The sequence below is a fragment of the Vidua macroura genome, chromosome 11, assembly GCF_024509145.1.
Source record: "Vidua macroura isolate BioBank_ID:100142 chromosome 11, ASM2450914v1, whole genome shotgun sequence".
Taxonomy (NCBI): Eukaryota; Metazoa; Chordata; class Aves; order Passeriformes; family Viduidae; genus Vidua; species Vidua macroura.
This window is the reverse complement of record NC_071581.1, coordinates 485525-510590: the sequence shown is the minus strand read 5'-3', so window position 1 is coordinate 510590 and position 25066 is coordinate 485525. Positions and strand designations below refer to the sequence as shown.

The window sequence follows — 25066 nt, the reverse complement described above, 5'->3', positions numbered from 1 at the left end:
CGTGTCAGGTATGAGGGAAAAAGGGGTGGGACAGGAAAGTGGTAGGACAGGAAAGGGTAAGGGATGGAAGGGGATGGAGTTAGAGGGTAAACAGTCCAAGCCGGTGGGAAATGTCTGTTTGTTATAAGGGTTCTGACGGCGGCGTTAACAGGTGCAGTCTTCTTCCTCTTTCTTCGGCTCCACGCGACGGTGGTTTTTGCTGGTGCTGGCGTCTCGGGGGAGTGTTCCGGGGGTTGGCTCTCGGCAGCGGTGTCTTCTCTGTACGGCTTGATGAATTTGCCGGGGATCCACCTGGGGCCCTGTTCTGTTGAAACACATTTATACCCTCTCCCCCACGTTATTAGAGGGTATGGGCCTTTGATGACTTTTGACTCAGGGTCTTTCACGAGCACAGGAGGTCTCTCCTTCAACTGCGCCCTGGTGTTATTATGGAAATGGCACAGGATTGGGGGGTTTGGCTCGCGGTCCGAACAGTTCCATGAAGTTGAGAACGTACAGAGCCTTGCACAACCTTTCTACAGGGCTTGTGGTAGGGGCCGAATCATTCTGTTGTTCTAACAATTTCTTAATTTCCTGGTGTTTCTGTTCCACGATTGACTGCCCTGTAGGGTTGTGTGGAATTCTGGTGACATGATCAATGCCCCATAGTTGCACAAACTCCATGAACTGTTTGGACGTGAACCCTGGTCCGTTATCAGTCTTGATGGTTTTTGGGACACGCAGAGTGGAGAAAGCCATGTATAAGTGTTTCATTATGTCTTTGGTTTTTTCCCCCATATGGGTGGAAGCGAACACTGCCCCCGAGAACGTGTCCACCGACACGTGGATATATTTGAGCCGGCCAAAAGAGGGGAAATGGGTGACATCTGTCTGCCAGATGTCCAGTGCCCCCAGTCCCCGGGGGTTAACCCCCGTCGCTAACAATGGTAACGCATGGGACTGGCAGTTGGGGCAGGTGGCTAAGATGGCTTGCGCCTGCTCCTTAGAGATCTTAAACTGGCGGCATAGCGCTGGAGCATTCTGATGGTAAAAGGCGTGGCTCATCTTAGCCTGCATGTGGACATCTGGCAGGGAAGGTGTCAAGGCTGCTGGGTTTGCTGAGTTGGTGTGCGCTAACATTGCCAGAGTGTCCGCTCTCCAGTTGCCCTCAGTGATATCTCCTGGCAGGTCTGTGTGTGACCTAACATGCAAAATATGATAAGGTTGCTCTCAGTGGGAGATCAGCCAAATTAATTCTGAGAGCAAGCTATAGAGTATTTTATTCTGAATGTCTTTGAGCAGGGCATGTTCGGCCTGCTCTGCTATCCCGGCTACATATGCCAAATCAGTTACCAGGTTGAACGGTTGTTGAAATTTTTTGAAAGCTCTCACTACCGCTGCAAGTTCAGCGATCTGGGGGGAACCCTGAACTATTTGGATGTCAGACTCCCACTTCTGACTGTCCGGGTCCTTCCAAGTGATCACTGATTTGTGGGATCTACCCGACCCATCAGTGAACACCGCGAGAGCGCCTTTCAGTGGTGTTTTTTGAAAATTTTTGGAGCCAAATACAAGGTGTCTTTAAACAATTTGTGTTTAGGATAGTGTATCAGAATCTGGCCAGGATAGCTAGCAAGCGAAATTTGTAATCCATTTGTTTGTAGAAGGAAGTCCAATTGATCCAAATTTAAAGGTAAATAAATGCATGTTGGGTCACACCCTGCAAGGGTCCGGAGGCGCTGGCGGGCCTTAATGATCAGTTTTGATATTAATTCTGGAAAGGTGGTGACTGTCTTGGCGGGCTGGTGGGGGAGGAACAACCACTCGATGATAAGGAGTGGGTCCCTCTGGCTGTCGTCCCACTGGAATAACAGGGCGTGTAAGTTTGGGGACTTACCGAGGATGGCACACTGGATTGGGAGGGACCGCGCGACCCGATGCGCCTGGCGGGACTTGATAGCATCTGCGACTCTCTCCAAGGTCTCACGGGCATCTGGGGTGAGATGGCGTGGGGATGCCAGGTCGCCGTCGCCTTTCAGCAGGTGAAAGAGTGGCGACAGCTCCTCCGTGGTGAATCCCAGGAGAGGTCGGATCCAGGTGATGGTACCGCAGAGCTGCTGCAAATCCCGCAGGGTCCGTGGGTCGTCTTTGATGACAAGAGACTGGGGCGCGACGGTCCTTCCCGTGATCAAGAAGCCCAGGTATTTCCAGGGGGACGGCAGTTGGATCTTGTCCTCCGCGATCTGAAAGCCCGCATCCTTGATAGCTTTTACTGTCCTGTCCAAAGCTGCTTGTAAACAGGTAGAACTGGCAGCACAAATTAAAATGTCGTCCATGTAGTGTAGAATAATGGCCTCCGGAAAGAGGCGGCGAATTGGGGAAAGGACCTGCGCTACAAAGGTCTGGCAGAGCACAGGGGAATTTTTCAATCCCTGGGGCAGAGTGGTCCATTGGTATCGTTTATATGACTCACCTCGGTTGATAGAGGGAACCGAGAATGCGAATCTGGGAGCATCTCCGGCGTATAGCGGGATGTTAAAGAAACAATCCTTGATATCAAGGATTGCGATCTGCCAATCCCGGGGCAGCATAGAGGGAGAGGGAAGGCCTGGTTGCAAGGGGCCCATATCCTCAATAACATCGTTAACCCTGCGTAGGTCTTGGAGCAGGCGCCACCTGTCTTTGCCGGGTTTTTTAATAACAAAGACAGGCGTGTTCCAGGGGCTGGTGGAAGGTATTAAATGCCCCAGGCGCACCTGCTCCTCTACAAGTTCGTTGAGCGCCTTAAGTTTCTCGATTGGCAAGGGCCACTGGCCCACCCACACCGGTGTGTCAGTTTTCCAATTGAGCGGTGGGGAGGTGCGCTCCGCAGTGGCCCAGACTAAAAATCCCACGCAGGGCTAGGGATGTCGAGGCGGGCGCCCCATTGGGACAAAACGTCCCTGCCTAGTAATTTGATATTGGATGTAACAACAAAAGGCCGAATCATGGCAATCTGACCCTCCGGCCCCTCTACACACACGAGGTGCTTACTGCGACGGGAATTGACGGCTCCTCCCACACCGGAGATTGTGCCACAAGGGGACACTAACTCCCAGTCGCGCGGCCACTCTGCCTGAGGGATGATGGTAACATCTGCTCCGGTGTCTGCCATCAGGTCCATGGAGATGTTTTTCCCCTGAAAAATAAATGAGGTCTTAATAATGGGTCTCTGTTTAGTAACGCTCTGTATTAAAAAAGCAGAAGGGTCTTGTTGAAATGGAAAGTCCGGTGAAAAGTCGTGGTCGTCTTCTTCTTGGTGGCTGTGCAAAATGTAGCACAGGGCTAAAGGAGACCCTTTTGGCAGAGAGAACGGAGGATGATGGCAAACCACGGAGACGTTGAGCTCTGCCCCCGGCTCAAAGTAGACGACCTCCGGGATGATGGTGAGGTCGTCCGGCGTGCTGATGGAGTCTCCGATGAACAACACTGTGACAGGGTGGTCGCGGTATGGCGGCGGCAGGAATCCCACCGGGACACGGACCAAGTCCTCATCCGGAAACATGATGTGGATGGAACTCCGGAGGACTTGGCGGCGGGCACTGTTCAGTTGTTTAGTCCGTCTGAGGAGCCGGAGCCCGTCCTCCTGGCTGCGGACGTCCGGAGAAATGTGCCGCTGGGGCAGTGGTTCTCCGGGAGCGATGGCAGCACAGGGAGCTGGGACGGGCCATTTGATGTCGTAGCGCGGCCCCTCAGCGCGCTCCGCCTCCCGTTTCCCGGCCGATGAAAACGTGGATTCTGATAAGGCGGCCTCAGGGAGGGGTTGTACGCATGGTATGACCTCTCTGGCGGCCAGTGTGGGCAATTGGCTTGTATGTGGCCCAACTGACCGCAGCCGAAGCAACGCGCGTTCGTTAGGTCCACCATCGCCTCCCCCACCCCTTTGCTCACCGCGAACGCCACAGTCTGCTCCATTGATGCCGCTTTGGTGCACGCCTAGACCATCTTGGCGATGGTCGGCTCTGGATCCTGGGGGAGAGCTCGCAGGATCTTCTTTGTCTCCGGGTTGGCGTTGGTCAAGGCCATCTTGCGCAGCAGTTCTTCCCTGGCCTTGACGTTCTCGATCTGCCAGTCTATAGCCTCCTTTAGCCTGTCTATGAACTTAATAAAAGTCTCGTCAGGGCCTTGGAGGATGGATGAAAAGTTCTGGAGGGGGGTGGTTCCGTCGGGGATTTTTAGTAGGGCCTCCTTCCCGGCGTCTCGGATGTCAGCTAGCAAGTTATCGGGAAGGAGGATCTGGTCTTCCGGCTTACTAAATTCCCCTTCCCCTGCCAGCGCCTCCAGGCCCTCAGTGCCATCTCCCAACACCTCCTTAAGGTCATATTTTGTTAAGATGGGCTTTATTAGCTTTTTCCAATGGATTTCCCACAGAAGAAATTCTGTGGGAGACAGCAGAGCCTTCGCTATGTAGCGAAGGTCATGCTGTACCAGGGTATGTCCGGTGAAAGTTAGGTCTAATACGTTTTTGAAGAAAGGGGAATTTCTCCAATAGTCCTTGGCTGCCTTCCTCAACTCCTTCACCTCCGCGTATGGCAGTTGCTCCCACCGCGGTTCCTTCCCCCTCTTGAGCTTGACCGGTGCCGCGATTGGGCCTAGATCCCTGGCGAGATCTAGGTCCCCATCCCTGATGGCCTTGGCCCTTATCTGGGCCCAGCCCTCCCCTGCCTTGGTTGTTGGCCGGGGGTTGTCACTGTCCTCATCCTCATCCTCTTCCGAGGATGAGGCAGGACGGGCTAGGGCGCGAAGCCTCTCCCTTGCCGGTGGGTCCTGGTTACGGGAGACCCTGCAGGCCAAGATGGCCTGCTTCCGGCAAGGCCTACTTCCGGTTCCGGTGGTGTGGGAACCGGAAGTGGCAGGAGAGGGGGCGTGGCCTGACCCACCCACTGGGGTGTGGCCTTCCAGTAGGCCTGTCCCACCCACCAGGGGCCCGCCCAGGGGTGTGGCTAGGGGGGCAGGATGGGAGGGTCCCGATGTCACCGAGATCGACGCAGCTGGAAGGGCGGGACCCGACGCAGGGGCGGCAACCGACGGAGGGGGCAGAGATGTTAAAGTGGCGGGAACCGGAGGGGTTGAGGAGGAGGAGGAGGCGCCATTTTGTGGTTTAAGGCAATTGGCCACGAGGCTGCCGCCATTTTGAAGTGATGTTAGAACAGAACTGGAACTGGGAGTAAAACTGGGATTGGGGACATGTGGATCGTGGGAATGGATAGGGCTCTTGCTGGGGTGGCCAGTCCCAGCACAAGAGAAGGACAGGGTGGAACGGGAGGCAGCAGGGAGACGGTAGCAGCCCTGTGCCTCATTTTGGCAGGATCTATCTCCCGATCCACCCTTAGGGGAAATGGGGTTAGGAGCGAGGGGGGCGGAATGAGGGGTAGAAAAACTGGGGCCCGAATTTTCCCCTTTTGTTTTAACTAAATTAAAAATAACATCATAAATAGGAAAGAACCTCCCAACCTTAAAATTCCCAGAAACTTGAAGATCATAAATATAACGCCCAACTTTTCCCCAGAATAAGACAGAAAAGACGTCCTCAGTAGAGGCGTCTGGAAAATGATCAAAAATGAAATTAGCAAAAGACTTAAGAATCCTTTTGTTGAAAGAAACATTCCCCAATCACAGGGTAGCCTTAACTTGGGTGTAAAAGTCTCATCTTGCAGGGGAGAGGCGGTTGCCCATCTCCGCACTGCAGAGGAGAATCCCCACCAAAGCAAAGGAGAAAAGAAAAAGAGAAGGGCCTGCGTCAGCTGCTCTATTCGAGCAGCGAGACTCACCAAAACCAGGATGTGGCGAAAGGAAAAGCTGAGGTGGGGTGGTGGAGTTCTGCTGGTGTCGTGGAATCTAGAGCTTCCCCCGAAGCTGCAGGATCGGATATCCACGACTTGTCAGCAGGTCCAGGAGAAAGGGGTCTTCTTAAAACAGAAGAACAGCTGCTCCTGGGATTGGCGGCAAACGGCGCTTGCAATCCTGCAGCGCAGGGTCACAGATCCACACACGGCGAGGAGACGCTCTTCGGGGACCGGGGCAGCAATCACCGTGTTTGGGGCGCCAATTGTAATAAAAAGTGGCTCCGGGGACTCCCTGGGTTCTCAGCCAGTCCGGGGAGTGATCCGCGGCTGACCGGTCCGCAGGGAGGGGTAGGTGAAACCCGGATAACTCCACCAGAGAGTGACGAGACGTCTCCCGAGCAGTAGGATCCAAGAGGCTTTATTGCGGGAAAGGATCAGGAACAGGAGGAGAAGGCAGGGAACACAAGCACTCTCGGAGGGAACTGGCTCCAGGAGCCCAGAACAAAGGCGGGACAGAGCATATAAGGGCAGAGGGATAGGAGTGGCTAGGGTACAGATCAACCAGTGGGTAACGGGTAAAGGGGAGGAGACGGGATGGGGTGACATACAACGAACCAGTCGGGTTACAGGAGAGGAGTGGCATGTCAACAGGGTCCAATGGGGTTAACAGAACAAGGGAACTTTCCAGAACCGGGGAATGTGTTAGACTTTGATGGGCAGTTTCCACTGGGGAGGGGAGCAACAGGTAATTGACAACTTCTCTACACTGAAGCCGCCTCCCAAGGGAGAGCGGGGACCCCTCCCACACCACTTCTCCGCCAAAAAGCCAGGGAAGTTTGAGCAGACACTGAGGTTTGAGCTCGTGCAGACAAAGCGCCAGTACGAGCTGCCCTGCCGTGGCACCGGCCTGTACCCCAGCATCAGCCAGAACCCACGGTAAGGCTGGCCCCTGGCAGCCTCCCATACCACAGCTGCCCCTGAACCACAGCCAGGGCTGCCCCTTGGGGCTTCTGGCCTGGGCAGATCGTGCTGCCTGAGGTCACCCAGCACCTCCGACTGTGCTGGGAGCTGGGAAGGCAGATGGTACCTCAGCCTGCAGGAAGGGTTATGGCTTTCTGACTACATTTCCTGCTTGGAGCATCTCATAGCTCCTCCTTCCCCACTTTCCTGCCCAGGGTGGTGTTTCCATAGTGGAGGGAGACCATGGAGGAAGATGAAATCATCTTCAAGGAATATGTTGAGAGCACAAAGCAATTCCACTTTGGGCCGCTGCTGTGTGGGAAATCAAGAGACTGGTATGTGCTCCCTGCTGGGCCTTGTACTTTTCTGGGCACACCTGGAGAGACAGGCTGTCCTGGTGGCACAACCCAGGGCAGTCCCCGGCAGAGTCCTGGGAGACACATGGGTTTGAAGGACCACAGATGTGTGAACCTAAGCAGATATAGGCAAATGAGCCTTGGCGGAGCTGCTCTGCCTGCCCAGTGGGTGCCTTGGTGGCCGCCTTGGTGGCCAGAGCCGCATGCTGCTGCCAGTCCAAAGGTGACTTGGGGGACAACTGTTGTGTCCCCCCACATGTCAGCTTCAACCCATAGGAAATGAACTTTAGGGGGGTTTTTGAAGTGCCTTGAGCTCTGCAGGTAGCCTGATCGAGCAATTATTCTGTAGATGGTTTTGTAAACCTTTCATTAATCTGTAATTATTAATAAGATTTTATGGTTGACCTGCCAGTGGGTGTCGGGGGGGAACGTACAGCAAGAATTAAATTTTCCTGTAATGACATTGCATCCTCACTGCTGGATAAAGTCTGCCTAAACACGTTGCCATTGAAGCTATTGTGTACTTCTACTTTTACTGTCGCTTTAAAAAAAAAAAAAAAAAAATTCACATTAAGTTCTTGTCTCCATGGGAGTTCTGGAGGGCTAGGTCTACTTTGACACCCCAAGGAAATGAAATTGAAATAGTTTAAGAAAACAGACAATCTTTAGCCAGGTTGATGGATGGTCTGGGATTTCTGTTTGCCTCTTTAACCCTTGCACTCCAAAGTCATTTCCACACCTGAGAGAAGGGTCATTTGTTATCCTGAGAAACGACAACCTGCTGCCCATGGCCTGGCAGCTCAGCGGGCTGGATGACCTTGCTGAGGACTTCTCCTTGTCCCAAGATAAAGGCACCATTGATCCCCGCTCAGAGTTTGAAGTGGCAGTGCATTTCAAGGCCAGGCAGATTGGCAGCGTTAAGAAGACCCTCCGACTAGAGGTGAGAGGGACTGTGAGCAGCCGTGTGCTCCTAGGGACAGGGTCAGGAAGAGCTGCACCTGACAGACACAAGGGTGCTGTGACCCCAACTTCTGCCTCTGCACAGCGTTTGCCAGAACGTGCAGTGCATCCACATCCCCCCAGATAACCAGACACTGCATCCTGAGCCTGTACCACAACCACCTTGTCCCTGTGAATGGTTGAAGGTTGTTGTCTGGTTGTACAGACTGCAGCGTGATCTCGACATTCCTCCTGGACTTTGTCTGAAGCTCTTGCATAGTGCAACAAACTCTCCCTGTGGGATTTTGTTCCCCATGGTTTAGCGGCTGCATTTCAGAGAGGGGGCTAGGTGATTAGAGAGGGTTGTCAATGCCACCTGCTCTGAGACACCTCACACTTCTTGTGCTTGTTCTTACACCCCTGTGCCTCCCAAGGATGCTTTAGCAGCAGCATTCCCTGCTGTAGGAGTGCAGAGTTGGGCTGATAGGGTTTTTTACTGCAGGAGAATCCCACTGGGGCAGCCCATGAGAGGAACGGGTTAGCAAAGCTTGGGAGTCCGCCAACGCTTGTGAAGCCAGGGAGGCCACAGGGAAGCAGCCAGCAGAGACAAGGACTTTCAGGCTGCCTACCAAAAGAATAATCTGAACAGTGTTTGTTTCTTGCTGCCTCAGGTTTCAGATACAGAAAATGTCCTGGGGATTGTTCAGGCTGAAAACATCAAAATCTCTGCAAAGGTCTATGAGGTTTCTCTGAGCATTGACATGCCCAAAGGTCAGTGGATGCCTCCCAAACAAAGCAGTCCAGGTGCACTGCATTACCTTGGGAGGTGGGCGACCAAAGCACTGGGATGGGATGGGATGGGATGGGATGGGATGGGATGGGATACAAGGATGGCATGGATACATGCCACAAAGCACGTACCCTGCAACCTGCATGAAATAAAGCATTGTCAGGGAACTGACAGCCTTAAGTCTCTCCCCTCTGAACTTTGAAGTGTGCAGCTTCATGTGCAGATTGGATTTGGGGGCTTTGAAATAACAGTGATGTGAACAGGCAGTTGGCAACGCCCACAGGCTCAGCACAGCATATAAAGTAATTGGATTTGTGCTTGGAAGCGAGGAAATGGGAGCCGAGCTCCTTAGCTACTAAGCCTGCAGATATTTTGAGTGAGAAGAGAAAGGGCAGACAAGTAGCTGGAAAACACTTCCAAGAATGGAAACTTGCTGGAAAGGGTTTTGTGCCGAGACCTCCATGTAGCTTGTGGCCTGTTGTATTCTGCAGCAGCTCACAAATACCGTGTTTGACCTCGCTCTGTGGCTTTTCTGCAGGTTCAGATGGAAGCTTGGAATTTGGAACCATTAATGTCCTGGATAATGTGAAGAAAGTCCTGAGGCTAAAGAACAAAGGGGTATACAACATTGAGTACAGGTGAGTCCAGCTGCCTGGTAGTGAGCATTTCCTTGGGTTCCCAGGCCTGCATTCTCCCTCTGTCAATGGCTAGAATCTGTTTCCATGCTGGCTACCTCATGGTAAATACAAAACCTGGGCTCTCTAATCTCAATTATTCTACCAGAGAATCCAGCCCCAAACCAGCAGTTCTTCACAGCTCAGCTGCACTGACTTTCTTGGATGGTCACCTCCTTTATCTTTCTGAGACTCTGTAAAGAAGTGAATGAAAAATTTCAATGTCAAGGTTTCTTGCAGTAACATTGTGATTGTCTGTACTCTCTGTCAAGATCCAGGATTCCCTGAGCAGAGCTGGATTCTCCCTTTTTTTTCTGGTCCTATGCAAAGTCCTGGCTGTGCTGGTGGCACCTATATTTTTAACTGCAGAGATCTCCATTCCTTCTCTTTCTCCCCAGTTTCACGCTGAAGGGTGCAGGTCCCGGGATGCAAAACATGGCATCCTACTTCACTGTTGAGCCTCAGTCAGGCATGCTGACTGCCTCCCAGCCTGGTGTGAATATTGAGATACTCTTCCACCCCACAAGTGAAATCCTCCTCAAGAACAAGCCCATCCTGTACTGCCAGGTGAGCTGCCTGGGCCAGGCTGTGTTATCACACGGTGTTTTGGGAGCGTAAACAGGACAGGTGTCTAACGGACACCTTTAACTGGAGAATCCTCTCTCCTGCTTACACAAACAAAGTCTTTCAAAACCATTTGGGAGGCTTCCTAAGTGGAGCTGAGAATCTGATTCTGGAGGAAGTGCTTAAACCGGGAGGGCTACACTGGAGGCCTGGGGTGGAGGCTGGGGACTGGGGTAGAGGCTGGCCTCTTTGCTTTCTTTACCACCCTTCCTGTGGACACAGGTGATAGATGCCAGCTCAGGTGAAGGAGGCCAGGTTGTCACCAACATCCCAGTGATGGTGTCAGCAAAAGCTGAGTACAGCAAGTACAGCATTGAGCCTGCCTCACCCATCGACTTCGGTGCCGTGATCAAGGGCACCAAGGAGACCCAGACTGTCGTGCTGGAGAACAAAGGCATGCTCGGCTTCAAATTCCGCATCCACCGAGCACCCAAGGAGGCATCTGCATTGGAAAGCAAAAGGTACGAGAAGCCCTGCACCACCCTTTCTGTCTGAGGAGGCACAACCCCCCCCATGGCTGGTATGTGGCAGGCAGCCACGAGACCTGGGCTATCGTCCATTTGCATCCCTGGCTTGGGGAGAGGGGGCAGAAAAAGGCCTCGGTATCCGCATGTGTAGTATGAAGCTGGTGATAGAGCTGCTCGGTCCAGCAATGGGAGCTGCAGGCTGCTCTCTGGGAGCCATCAGGAGCACAAAGGCTTTCCTCTGTGAGGAGGAAGGCCAGCTTTGGCCTCAGAGAAAGGCAGGGGAGCTCAGCATGATACTTCTGCAGATACTTCTGCTTTCTCCTCTCAGTTCAAAGCAAGGGGAATCTGCTCCATCGTCTACAAAGCACTCAGCTGTTGTAGATGTCGGCGAACCCAATAGGAAGAATGATGATGTCTAACTCCATTTCAGAAGGCTGAATGATTTCTTTATTATAATTATAATACATTAATATGCTATATAAAAGAGGATACTAAATACTACATGCTACTTTCTCTAACTATCATATCTAACTAACTCACAACTCGCGACCCTGTTCTCCAGAGCCCAGACACAGGTGGATCCGATTGGCCATCAGGCCCAAACAATCCACCACGGTCCAACCAAGCGCTCACTCTGGGTAAACAATTCTCCAAACACATTCCACAAGAGAAAAACAAGGAGCAGAAATAGAAATTGTTTTCTCTTTCATTTCTCTCTGTGCACCTCAATAAAAAATCCTGAGAGAGAGAGAAATGTGCTTGCCACATATCACCGTTTTAGTATAAATTAAAAAAAATAAAATAAAAAAACTGCATCTGCAATTCTTCTGCAGGGTCCTGCAAAAAAGAGCAAACACATCTCAAGAGGTCCCCTTATCAATTTGCTAGTTATCAATCAAAAGCCAAATCAAATGCTGATGTGGAATGTTCAACGAGATCCTTTACCTGCAAACCATCTATCAAATCTCTAAAACAAAACTTACAACATAAAAACCCAAACAACAATTAAAAGAATGCTCAAATTTCAAGTCCAAACAATTGATTCTCTGGAGAAGGTGTCCACTGATTGGAAACGTTGATCTTGACATCCTCAAAAGTCCTTCTCAATGCTGAAACAGAGAACTGCTGAATCCTGAAACAAAACAACTGAAGAAAGTCCAAACAACAATTAAAAACCCATAAACAAAACCAAATGTGACATCATATAATTATCTAATACCAAAACACTGAATGTCATCCCAGAGACTGCAACAACTGATAAAACCAACTCTGGGCTGATTGTCAACCATGCAAACATACCTTTCTTGTGCAAAAACCATCACCAAATTAAAAAAAAACTGAAAAAATCTCTGAAATGCCATGGCCAAAACTCTTAAATCAACCACTTTTTTTCTTGTTTTTTTTTTTTTTTTTTTTTGTCTTTTCAACCACCTCTATTTAATGAATCTTAAATCTAATTTTTTTTTTTTTTTTTTTTTTTTTTTTTTAAATCTCGGATTTAGAATGCCCAGCAAGTAGCAGGCTTTAAGACCCTGCGCAGCTGGCGGCCCCGGTCCATGCGGGCGGAGCCAAGATCCCAAACCCGGCCGTGGGGCACACGGGGCCCTCCGGCCGGGGGGCTTGGACCAATCGGTCCCAGCCCGACCGGCGGGGCGGGATCTTCATCTTTACAGCCCGCCCCCACCATGCGGCCAGTGTCACGGCAAGTCTTCCAGCATTGTGTTCATCCCGCACCGCGCCTGGCCGTGGCCGCAGCCACAGCCTCTCAGGACGCGGTTGGCCCCGCTCCTCAAACGAGGGCATGGCACAAGAACTGCCCCAGGGCTCAGCAGAGAAGGTGTTTTTCCCAGAGAAATGTTGATTCTCAGGACCTGCGGCACGGTTGGGCCGGCACGCAGCTCTCTGACCCCTGGCGGCAGCACCCCCACGCTCTCCGGGCACAAGACCAGCGGCTGCATTCCCAGAACTCATCCCCCCTGCCCCCCAAACGTGAGCGGGAGGGGCGAGGGGCCTCGAGCTCCGGCGAGAATCCCCCATCCAAGCAAGAATTGGACCAAGAAAAACACTGTTCCCCAGAAAGGCACTAAACTTCATAACTTTCACTTTCGCGGCAGCTGCAAGGAGCTGCCGAGGAGCGCCAGCAGCAGAGAACAGGCTGGGAGGGGACCCCGGGCTGATTGGAGACGGCGGGGTCCGCTCCAACGCGGCCCCAGGCTGCTGCTGCTCGCTGCTGTTGCTGTTGGCAGCGCCTGGCGACCCGGCGAAAGCCGCGGGAGGCGGCGGGGCAGCCGGGGCCGGCGCGGGGGCCGCTGCGGGCGGGCGAGGCGCGCATCACAGCCGATGTGGGCGGCGGAGCCGGCGCGAGGAGGTTCTCGGCCGGCGCCGCAGGCTGGGGGTCTTCTATATCATCACAGCTCGCATCGGGAACAGGCTCCGAGCCGGCGGGCGGGACCACCGGCGCGGCGGAACCCACCGCTGTGGAGGGATCAGCCGCTGGAGCAGGGGGCGCAGCCGCCGCCGCGGGAGCGATGACGGGCGCTGCCGGAGGCGCGGCTGACAACTCCGAGGCAGGGGCCGGCGCGGGAGCCGGCGCAGGCGGCGTCTCCGCCCCTGCCGAGGTGGCTTCAGGCTGGCTCTCAGCGGCGGGTGTGTCTCCCAGCTCCGAATGGGCAGGAGGAGGAGGAGGCACGGCTGCAGGCGGGGAAACCGGCGGGCGGAGCGGCGTCTCCGCCTCCGCCGGGAGCGGCCCCGCACCCTCCGAAGGGACGTGGAGGCGGGGCTCGTACGCTGCAGGAAGAGGAGGAGGTGGAGGATTCTCCCTCTGCGCAGAAGCAGAAGAAAACTTCTGAGCCACGGACAAAGGCTCTGCCCCCCCCCCCCCCCCCCCCCCCCGCCTTTTCGCGGGGGGGCACCTGCAGCAAAGACTGGATTATCGGAAAAGAGGTCCATTTCTGGACTATCGGAAGAAGCTCTAAATAAACTTTCATGTATCGAAACGCCCAGAGATCTCGCATGATGCTTTGCCTGATGAGGAAATACAGGGATCTCCAAGCCTCTGTATTCAGGGAAAAAGCCAGATCCCCGAAAAAAACACGACTGTCTGCATATTCAAGAAACTCCAAAAAGTCATCATCAGGGATAGAAATTCCATTGACCCGAGCCAAATCTCTCCAGAGGGCAAGTATAGGGCCATGTACACAAGACAAACCAATGTCGAAATCTGCAGACAACTCTTCCCAAGGTTAAAGTCCACCCCAGATCCTGCCCAGGGAAGCAGGAAGACACACTGTCCTGGGCTGTTCTCAGTAATGCATTTATGTACAAAACTGTGTCATGTTGAAAGGTGTTTTCTCCTAACATTGCTCTCTGGGTTCCCACAAGGAACAAACCCCTATCAAAAACATTTTCAATTTGGATCCAGTCAAGATGTCCGTTCCTGGCTCATCCTATGCCGTTGCTACGGTGACCTTCACCCCGCCAGATGAGCAGAACTACAACTGCACATTCAAGGCTTCCCTTGTCATCCCAAAAGGGTAACTGACCCTATGAAATATTGGGGGAGGCCTCACTGATAGCTGCCTCTCCCCTGGGAAGGAACAGACCTCTTGTTAGCACTAATGCTTTCAGTAGCCTTAGGCAGAGTACTTGGCATGAGATGACCTGGGAGGCAGTAACTCTTAGAAAAGAAAAAATAGGCTGATGGTTTAGCCTGTATGAGGAACTACAAAGACAGGCAAATATTAGGTGGCCAACCAGAAGTTACTGAGATGTGCTGCAGCTGAGCTGGGGGTTTCCAAGGACAAAAGCTTAGATGAAGCAGTTTCTGTACCAGCAAGTCAGCAGTGACAATTTCCTCTTTGTTTCTGTAAAATGAGATGATCCTCTGTGATTACCTGGCATTCATTAAGCTGTTGTGGAGTGATTGGAGCTGGTATGAAAGAGGAGCCTAGTTCCTCTGCCCTGGGACCTGTGTACTGGGGCTTTGACTTGCCCTTCCTCAACCCTTTAGTGGCTGAATTGGAACAAGAAAAGTCTAACTGCTAATAAGCAATTGCTTTTTTACTGTTCTTGGAAATGATCTTTACTGATGGTGACGATGATGTATTTTTGCTTTCTTGCTTTCATGCTGTGCTTTTGCTTGTTGCATAAGTCTCATCTCACTGCAGCCAGGGGATTTTCCATATCTCATCTGGTGCCTCATTTACCTGCTGTAGTGCATGATTCAATTAAGTGAAATTATTTTTAACTGTTATTGTGGAAGGCTCTGGCTCTTTGGAGCAGATTCCTCTTGCCAATGGCCCTGAGTGGATTGGGAAGAGGCTGGTGGGGGGGCTGTGTTGTGGGGTACAGGGGCACCAGGCAGGGAAAACACTCTGGCCCTTGCTGCTTCGCTTGCCCAGTGAGAAATGGGTTAGTGCCAGCTGAAATTGTTTCTGTGCCTCTCCTGCAGCTCTGTGAAAATCAAACCCCAAACCCTGACCTTCACCATCAGCGGGAGGGGGCACGAGCCGCAGCTGACAGTCGTGTGCCCGAGTGCTCGCAGCGAGAGGGGAAACGCCGTGCTGCGCTTCAAGAGGCTCCGGCTGGGGGATTCAGAGACGCTGCCCCTGGTCATCCGTAACAACGGCAGCATACCTGTCAAGGTGAGGAGGACCTGCTCAAGGGATGGTCTGGTTTGGGAACAAGTGCTTGTGGCACAGGGGACGGGTCCCAGAAAACATGGCAGACCTGGGAAGAGGTGTCAGAAATTCTTTTTAAGCAAGTGACTGACATCTGTTCTCCAAGAAGGGAGTTCTTGGAAATTTTCCATCCAGTCTTTCTTCTTTAAGTTGAACACAAGAAAGATGGTGGAAGTATTTGAGATATATATATATATATATATATATATATATATATATATATATACACATACATATATATATATATATGTATCTCAGGTCACCTTTTGTTCTCATGGACACGTGTGATTTCCCAGTTCACTACATTTTAAGTAGACTTAGATGTGGTTTCATTACCTTCTGCTCATTACTTTCTGTCCTGTTTGGTTCTGTGTCAGTTCTATCCAGATGCCTCTGAACACCCTTTTTTCTAGGCTGGTTTGACTTAACTTTTGTGCTAAGTGCTGTTTGTAGTGGGAGAGGTGCTGGGTTCCCATGCGGGACCAGCAGCACTGCGGTGTCAGTCCCTGTGCCATCCTGTACTCACCAGTATCGTTGTGCTCTGGGTTCCCTTTTCTCAGATTATGTTACACCTGGAGGATAAGCATGGAGTGTTCTTCTTGAAAGGCAGGGCCTCCACACTCAGGATATTCCACACTGAAGATGTGGAAGAGGACTCCGTTGGAAACGGTAAGTTCATTAACCATGAAGTGTGATCATGCACGGAGGGAAAACGTGTGCCCTGCTCTTGGCTTCTCTGAGCAGCAGCCAGATGTTAGGCACAGTGTCGTTCCTCGGGCTCTCTGTCCCCCAAGCTTTTCTTGGGGCTTTTCTTGCAGGGTTTCCTCCTAGCCAGTTGTAGGAAGTCTTCTGTTCTTCTAGACATGGTGGGTTGAGTTGTGGGGGACTGTCAGTACCTCAGTGGACCCTCTGAAGTATTTGCTGCAAGTGGGAAGGTACCAGCCTGAACAGACACAGCCCTTGAGCACACAGCCAGCAGAAGCCAAAAGCACTCTTTGGCTCAGCTTTGCATATGGCTGGAGCTGGCTGGAAGCAGATGGAATGAGGGCTGGGCATCAGCCTGCGGTTAAGCTGCTTAAGTGGTGATGTGTCTGGAGGTGGCAGTCTTGTGAACATAGGAAGAGGGTCTGGAACCACTGGGGATAGAACCTGTGCTTAGAAGGCAGCTGGTTTCAACCTCTTATTCCTCATATATCCTATGGAACTATTTCCTCTGTACAGCTGTATCACTTAACTCTGATTTCCATTGCTGTGCAGAGAGCAAGCCCCCGAAGAAGCCTTTCTTCCTTCTGCATTGCGGGCAATCGACAGAGTTTGATGTCATTTTCAAACCCACGCGGGCTCGACGTCTGGAAGGGGAGATTTGTCTCTTCATGGGGGACATGTGCTCTAACAAAACCCTAGTAGAGCTGGTGGGTGAAGGCCACAAGGATGAATTCACCCTCGATGGCCTAGAGGAAGACACAATGGAGGGGAATGCTGAGAGCAGTCTGAAGAAAGACATCATTGATGGTAAGAGAGGAGAAGCTGCCAAGGTGGAGCAAGGAAGAGGAAAATGTCTGCTCATGTGTGTCCTCCCTCTAGCCAGGCCTGGGCTGTCACCCACGGGACTTGGTGTCCTGTGGGCATGGCAGCCATGCATGCAGAGCAGTGTGTGCTGTGCTGCACGTCGCAGGCTTAGGGATGTGTCAGGATGTTTTCCTGAAGGTGGTGGGATGGGGAACTGCCTGGGGAACTTCCTTGCTCCAAGCCTTCCTCCCTCTGGGAGGAAGTATTGAACATGCAGGGGTCTGTTCACGTGAAGGGGGCAGGTGGAGCTCCCTGCATGCTGAGATCCCTTGCTCTCCTCCTTAACAGCTGTCAGAATGAATCACCTCCAGTTTGGGGACTGTCTTGTCGGGAAGCGCTGCAGCAGGACCTTCACCATCACCAACCACACCCGTAGGAAGGTCATGCGCTTTGAGTGGGAGGCAGACGCCCCATTCCAGTTCTCCCCCAAGGTGAGCGTGGACTGCTCTGCCTTTTCCCATTGCTCAAGCCCTGCCCTGCTGTTCCCAGGAGCTGGCAGGGAGTCCTCACGTACCACTGATAGCCCATTCCAGTGCCATGTAGGAGAGGCAGTCACTGGCTTGGCTGGGCCAAGGCTGCCAGCCTTGCAGAAAAGGCTTCATGTTATGGGAGGTGGCACCTTCTGGTCATACTTTTGTCTATCAAACTTCACATAAATCCACTCTGAGGTGCAGATTCCTGGCACAGCTGCTCACCACATCAGTCCCTTGTGCTGTCAGTCCTGCCTTTGGCAGTGCTTCCAGTTTGCTCTTGACTCCCTGATTCTCCCTAGGTGGGACACCTCTGTCCTCGCCGTGCCAAGGACATCACAGTGACTTTGAAATCAGATGTCCCAGCCACCTTCAGGAGGCACCTTGTGAAATGTAAGGTGACCAAGATCAACTTTGAGCTGCCACAAAGGGAGGTTCCTGACTGGGATGACCGAAAGTGCACTGTCTCATGGAAGAGTACCACCAGGAAAGACCCGGGAGACAAATTCCCTAAAATAGAGAAGGTAAGAAGCAAAATGGCAAAAAAAGCCAACCCAGCTTTTACAAAAAAAAAAAAAAAAAATAACCACCATAACACCATCACTGCTGGCTGAGCAGCTCCTGCTTCCTCTGGACATTGGACAGCTGTGAGGTTCACCAGCAGTGCATTCCAGGGGAGAGGTGGATGCACAGTGACCAGACACACTCACACGAGAAGGGGAAGCCTTTTGACAAGAGACCTTCAGCCACACACAAACCATCAGTCTGTGCCACAAGCACAAGTGTTGCAGCCCATGTTGAATGGGGGACAATGTTTTATGATTTTATCCTATTTTATGGTGGCAGAAATTTCTTCATCTCATTTGGTGCCTTCTCACCAACAAGGAGTTAAGTCTGCTGCACTCTGTCTCTTCTTTTAAAGTGGAGAGAAATCCACTTCTCCTGCACATGCTGGTGAACTCCAAGTTTTGTCTGCCCGGATACCAGAGAATTTGGTTGTGGTCTCTGTATTGTGTGGGATATCTGTCTCATCATGGAGTAGCCCAGGCACGGTATGACAGTATGGAGGAGTCCGGAGAAGGATCATCTCCAGAGACTCTTGCTTTTATTGTCACTATTGCCACGCACACTCATCTTGGGTGAAGGCTCTTTCTGAGTTTCTGGACCATTTTAAGGCCTCTAAACCATCCTCTTTTCTATCAGAATGTCTGCAGTTGGAGACTTTCCAAGTGAGATCTTTCACATCCCAAAATGCCCATCCCCAGCTCCCAGCAGTGTGGCTGTTGCTCCACACAAGACATCTGGAGAGCACTTTCTCCTAAGACAAGAAGAAAAAGGTGCTTTCTAGAACTCTTCAGTCTTGGGGTTCTCCATCTACAGAGCTCCAGCAGGGGAACTTAAACCAAATTTTGAGACCTGCTGGATTTATAGGGGACCAGGAAAAGAGTCAGTCCCTCTACAAGGTTGAAGTACAGGGACTGGAAACCAGCTGTAGTCTCCATGGGGATATTAGCAGCTGTGGTAGTGACTGCTTTGATCACTGGGTAGAAACAAGTACTGTAGCAGAGCAGTCCCAATTTTGTCATCTTTCCAGGGAAGTAAAAGTGAATGGTCCTTTCTAGTCCCTCTATGAGGCTGATCTTGGAGGCCAGAAGATCCCCTTCTCAGCCAGACCTTCTGGGCTCTGCTCAGTGATTCCTCCCTTCTCTGTTTGCAGGTGGTCGAGATAGACCCAGAACCGGCTCACACTGTGGTGGAGGAGAGCAGCCAGGAGGCCGAGGTGTACCTCAGTGCCGTTGCTGCCCACAAGCAGTTGAAGCTGAAGACGATGGTGGTTCAGTTCAAGGATACCCAGCCCTCCCAGACAAGGACAACCACGTGAGTGCTGGAGGCCAGGCAGGGCCCTGCGAGCAGGAGCTGCCTTTGCCCAGGGCTGGCCCAGTGCCTGCTTCCCAGAACTCTGCCCCAGCCCAAAGCAGCACAGGCCCATTTATGTGCACGCAAAGCCAAGCAGGAGATGGTGCTCAGGAGAGGTTCAATGCTGCCATACCTTTCTGCTGAGAACAGCCATGGGTTTGCTTTCACTGCGTGTCACCTGTCCTCATCTGCTCAAGAATAAGTTTGCAGTCAAACCAAGGCCTAAAGTCCAGAGCAAGCCCCTTAGCTTCGGTGTCCTGGGCACCATGTTGGCCCTTTCCTCTTAAACATCCAGACTTGGAAATACTGTTTTGGGCCACCCAGGACAGCAGTCTGAGCGTGGCAGGGTTGCCTGGGGAAGAAGATGCTCCTCAGCAGAAAGTGGTACCAGGAGTCCCTCAGACAGTGTTACTGTACTATTTGCTTTATATTTATTGGACCTTTTTTTTTTATTCCTCCTTTTTGCTTTTCAGTTTCAAAATTCACAACGCAGGGAAGGAAGCCCTGGAGTACTCCTGGGATTATGCCGCAGATAGAGAACCAGTGAACAAGCCATTCTCATTCACTCTGATGCGTAAGGGCATTTCACCCCAAAACATGAATTGCTTTTTCATCCTTGTCCACACGTCCACTTTCATCAGCATCTTCCCAGCTGCAGCTGCAGAGTTTTCTCCTTGTCCCTCTCTGCCTTTCAGCCTTTTCTGTTCTTGCTCTGCCACTTCTGCTCTGCAAAGGACTGACCCAGGATCTGGGGAGAGCCACGTGCTGGGTCAGGACTGGGAAGGGGGACATCAGGTCATCTCTTTGAGAAGTCTGAGACTGGGAAAAACAGTTGTGTTAACTAGTGACCTGCCCTGCAGCCACTGTCTGTGTGCAGTTCCTCACTCCAGGGCAAATGCAAAGTTACTGTCTAAAAGCAACTCTCACTGTCTAAAAGCTTTGGCACAGGAGTGTGTGCTGCAGGCAGAGACTCTGCTCCAGACGCCCTATTTCCTGCTGGAATAAAGTTCTTGGCCAGAGCTGCTCCAAGTGCATCCCAGCTCTCCCATCTACGTGCAGCAGGAGGCAGAGTTGCTGGAGCATAAGTCTTTGAAAGGTGTCCTCTTCCTCCCTGCAGGTCGGTTCCTCTCCGATGAAACTGTAAAGCATCGCAGAAAGCTGCTGCGTAGTTACTGGTGGGAGCTGGAACATCCTCCTAAGATAGTTCCTAAAGTGCGGCAGCGGCGGCCTGACAGGAGGCTGCGGTTAGCCAGATTGCGGCAGCAGCGGCGAGACCGGCAGTGGCGCTGGGACTGGATGTGGCAGTGGCAGCGGCAGAATAAGGAGATGCAGGAACTGAGGCTGCAGCTGCTGCAGGAATTGGAGCAGCAGCAGCGGGATTCCGAGCAGCAGCAGCAGGATTCCAAGCAGCAGCAGCCCTCTGAGCAGCAGCAGCAGCCCAAGCAGCCAGATCCTTCCAAGAAGAAACACCGCTCAAAGCAAAAGCATGTCTCTCTGCAGCCTGTCAGTTCCTCCCTGGAAATCTTCCCAGATTTCACCCATGACGTGCCACTGTTCTCCATCAACCCCTCCTGTGGCGTCCTTGCTCCTGGCCAGAGCAGACCTTTCATGCGCAGTTCTCCCCAAAGTGTGTGGGGAATTTTAAGGCCACTGTGCTGTGCAGGTGGGAAACATCTTTGCCAACTCATGCTACTGATGGGTATCACTGAATCACAGGGTGGGACAGGGTGGAAGGGACCACAGTAGGTCAACTGGTCCCACTTCCCTGCTCAGGTGGAGTCATCCCAGAGCACAGGGTTGTGTCCAGAGGGCTCTGGAATGATTCCAGTGAGGGACACTCCACACCCTCTCTGGGCAAGCTGGCACCTGCACAGGCAAGAAGTTCTTCCTCAGGTTCAGGTGGAATTTCCTGATCAGGTTCTGCCCATTGCCTCTCGTCCTATTGCTGGGCATCACCAAGCACAGCCTGGTTCGTCCCCTAACACCCTCCCATCAGTCCCTCTGACTGGGATGGGGAGGTGGGCCTGGAGCCAGGCAGCCCCAGAGAAGGCAGCAGAAACACCCACATGAGCACGAAAAGATCATCGTCTGGCCTTGGTAGGGAGACACTGGGAAAAGACACTGTATGAAACATTAAGCTCCTGGAGGGTTGCAAAATCTGGAACGAGAGATCTGGGGACCAGCCAGTCCCTAGCTCTGCTTCCTTTGGGACAAGCAAGGCCTGCTTCTCTACATGGAACCTCGTGTGCTGTAGTTGGTCCCCAGGCACTTAACTGGTCATGTTCCTGTCCTTGCACCTCTGCAGCCTCCATGCAGCGAGTGCAGTTGTTCAATCTGCTGCTCACTGCTTGCACAGAGAGAGGATGCAACACTGTGTGCTCTGCAAGGAGACAGAAAAGCGGCTGGCTGGGAATGTTCGTCAGGCTAATACCAGTCCCCTTCTTCCTAGGATTCCTAACCTGAAGCCAACTCAGAAGAGGGTGCGGGTGATTTTGAAAGGCACAGCCCGGGAGGAGAAGAGTCTTGGTAAACTTGAAGAGTCTGTGTTACGGCAGACAGAGCAAGGCCAGACACCCGAGAAGCAGGTGCACGGGAAACTACCACCTGAGTGACAGCATCTGTGTCAGCTGGAGCATCCGGCAGGAGCCGGCAACATCGTCTCTTCTGCTGCTGATGGTCTCCCACCCTTCACCGGAGACCTCTGCAGCTACCCTTCCAAGCTCCAGTGAAGACCTCTCACTTACCTTTTAGTTACCTAAGTTAATTAACTAATTGTTAGTTGTTAATCAATTGTTCGTTAATTGTTAATTAAACAATTGGCAATAAATTGTTAATTGTCAGATTGTCTTGGTTGCAAAGACAGGTATCTGTGGGACCTCTCTGGAATGGAGAATGTAGACCCTCTTCCCTCCAAATTATTATAACTGAAATTAAGGGGCTTTCAGGCAATGATATGGGGAACGGAGTAGCAGTTTTTTACTAGCATGTGTAACAAGGCAAATAAACACCACCACTGGCAGCAGCAACAAACAGAACCAGATACCAAACCACAGCCTTTCCTCGGCTGTAGGCACTTCCCCTTTGCTGTAGTTCTGGTCACAGCTGGGCAGGGAAGGGAGGCAGATAATGAATAAAGCAATTGCTAGAGAAATTTTAATTAAGCTACACCAAGGAATACACTGGTGAGCTCAAGCACTCAGTGTGATCAATTCTTAAGAACTTTTTGCTGTGAGGGAGTCTATACAGTAGCCAAACACTGACTGAGCAATGCTCAATTTGTTAAAAGATAAATAAAGTGATGAGAAAGCACCCTAGTGAGGGAAGAGCCCTAGCCCTTAGACCCTTTCAAAACATGCAAATAGATTACACTGAGTTCCCCAAAATACAGAGATGGAAATATCTTCTTGGAACAGTTGATCACCTCACCCACTGGGTAGAAGCCTTTCCTATCTCAACTGCAACTATCTCCAAAGTGGCTAAGATGCTATTAAAACAAACCATTTCCAGATATGGGCTAATTGAAAGAATAGACTCAGATAAGGGAACACACTTCAAAAATGTAACATTCTGTATGTGTTGCATTAGACATAAATTGAAGATTTCATACCCCGTGGCACCCTCAAAGCTCTGGATGTGTGGAGAGAATGAAAGCTATTCTTAAGAACCATATTACCAAGTGAATGATTGAAACCAGATTAGCATTATTATGGATCAGAACTGCTCCAAGAAAGGACAGAGGAGTTTCTCCCTATGGAATGTGGTTTGGGTTACCTTATATGGGAAGGAAGGAGAGGTTACCAGTGGCTGAAACTAATGACTTATAGATCAGAAATTATTTGCAGGCAATTGCACTTTCATTCACGGATCTTAGATGAAAAGGGTTGTTACCCCAAACATCTAGACTTTCACATGCACCAGATAAAAACAGGAGATTGGGGTCTAATAAAATCCTGGAAAGATGATACAGCAGCATGGGAAGGTCTCTTTCAGCTACTTTTAACAGCTGAAACAGTTTCCAGGAGTGCAGAAAAAGAGCGGTCTCACGCTTCTCAAAGGACCAGTGGAAGCTCCTCCCCAAACTTGGACAGTGGTATGTGGCGGTGCATTGCTTTCCCCGGCCGCACGCAGCCTCTGAGAGCCTGGCTATGGCGCTGCTCCTTGGTGTGGCCGGGGTCGCCGCTTGTTCCCGGGCACGGCTTCTGTGCACCGGGAGGGTGGGCTGGCCGCTCGCTGTAACCGGGTGCTAGGGAACCGGCGAGGAGGCGAGGAATGACCAGCTCTTCCGTGCGGGAGGCTGAAGCTGTTTATTGTTGCCGCAGGGCTCCTAGGTGGAAGCGCGGTCCACTCCTAGCGCCCGCATGGAAGAAAACGGCGCCGAGGATCCGGCGGCGCGGGGTATTATTTGGGGCAGGTCAAGGGGAACCGGGGCCCTCCCGCCCAGTAGAGACAAACGCTGTGGCAATGACGTGGACCACAGCAACCAACAGGGATGGGACTGGGGCGGACCCCGGGTTCCGGGGCAAACGGGGTTGCGGGATCAGGGTGACTGGCAGGGAACTCTCTGGACGGGACGGGAAGTGGTTGCAGGAGTGACGGGGGGAAGCTCCAATAGCAGGCAGCCTGGAGCGAACCACCACGGGGAGGGGGAAACATGGGGTGTGCGCGGGGTTACACAAAACTCGGCTAGCTAACATAGATCAGAGCCCCTAATCTGAACCCAAACTCCGGGATGTTGCATCCCGCAACAGTGGTACGGGGAAGTGACCCTTTAATCTTCAAAAGATGATTTATTAGTGAACGGTCAAGGGCAAAACTGGACTGACCTCTGTATTTGCCACCAGAGAGACTTTTGCTGCAGTGTGGGCTGCAATCCCTCGGGTGTTGAGCAGTGGGAATACAAATCAAACCAGACCTTGACAAAAGAGGAATAGGAAATGATGTTCTAAGACTCTGGAAATTGCTGGATGGAGGATCGCAGCTTCTGTGCTTCACCTCTACATCCTTGCAGTGTGCCGTTCTAGTGCACAGAACTAGAAGAAAGAACAGGAAGCAGGTATGGGTAACACAGAAGGTAATCTTTGATGCTGCAGTTACGCTCTGAGGTTTGCATCATCCGAGCAAGCAGGGATGGAACTGCTGATGGGAGGTGAAATGAACAGGGCTAATGCCTTTATTAATGTTCAGCTCTTTATTAAAAAGATCAGCTGGGCAGGGGGCTCGACGCAGAGCTCGCCCCCGCGGTCGTAGCTTTCCCAGGCAGCCGAAAGGAAGGAGGCGTGCAGAGTCGGTCACTGGAGTCCTGAGCAGCAGCTGTCCTTTACTCCTTTCCTTGTGGCACACCAGTGGCCCGAGGATGAGGAGGCGTGGTGTGCAGAGTCTGTTGCTGAAGTCCAGAACAACAGCTGTCCCTGCTCCTTCCGTGGTGGCAGCACCAGGGCTCTCTGTCCCTATCTCCCTGCTTCTCAGAGCCTAATATAGTCTGTTCCTTCTTAGGTGATGGCAACAGTTAAAAGCCAGTCAGGGGATGTGTTTCCCTCTTCCTCAGCTAGGGCATTTGTCTAGACTCCTCTACTGTGTTCAGTTTTTGATTTATATTCTTTTTTCCTCCTAAAAATACTCCCATGATCCTAAGGGGTTTCTATTTGCATGTTAGTCTCAGAGTGGCAGCGTGGAGTGGAGGGGTGGGAGGCCGGTTGTCCCCAGGTAGTTTAGAGAAAACAAACAGAGCAATTAGCTAATTAGCATTTCAAGATCGGTACTTAGCTAGAGTTAGTAGTTTTCTTTTAGTGTTGCCATGGGAACTAGGAAAGCCCTGCC

At 51.9% G+C, this 25066-nt stretch overlaps 1 protein-coding gene and 1 long non-coding RNA gene across 2 annotated transcripts in view; both read left to right on the top strand.

The window, feature by feature from the left end:
- The window catches only part of LOC128812978 (hydrocephalus-inducing protein-like), a 111953-nt gene extending 91160 nt beyond the window's left edge, over positions 1-20793 (top strand). Inside the window, exons 46-66 of the mRNA XM_053987705.1 lie at positions 789-926; positions 1960-2180; positions 3326-3697; positions 6631-6740; positions 7889-8060; positions 8731-8830; positions 9388-9487; positions 9922-10090; positions 10370-10608; positions 10943-10997; positions 12861-13260; positions 14036-14147; positions 15065-15257; positions 15854-15962; positions 16551-16805; positions 17151-17293; positions 17635-17856; positions 19050-19210; positions 19723-19823; positions 20367-20547; positions 20781-20793. Coding sequence (XP_053843680.1) covers positions 789-926; positions 1960-2180; positions 3326-3697; positions 6631-6740; positions 7889-8060; positions 8731-8830; positions 9388-9487; positions 9922-10090; positions 10370-10608; positions 10943-10997; positions 12861-13260; positions 14036-14147; positions 15065-15257; positions 15854-15962; positions 16551-16805; positions 17151-17293; positions 17635-17856; positions 19050-19210; positions 19723-19823; positions 20367-20547; positions 20781-20793 — 3566 coding nt within the window. The remainder of the gene's footprint in view (positions 1-788; positions 927-1959; positions 2181-3325; positions 3698-6630; positions 6741-7888; positions 8061-8730; positions 8831-9387; positions 9488-9921; positions 10091-10369; positions 10609-10942; positions 10998-12860; positions 13261-14035; positions 14148-15064; positions 15258-15853; positions 15963-16550; positions 16806-17150; positions 17294-17634; positions 17857-19049; positions 19211-19722; positions 19824-20366; positions 20548-20780) is intronic.
- Positions 20794-20845: 52 nt separating this feature from the next.
- On the top strand, positions 20846-22077 carry LOC128812878 (uncharacterized). Its single transcript, XR_008438862.1, has 2 exons — positions 20846-20912; positions 21699-22077. It is a non-coding gene; the product is annotated as an uncharacterized LOC128812878 (long non-coding RNA).
- Positions 22078-25066: the final 2989 nt, after the last annotated feature.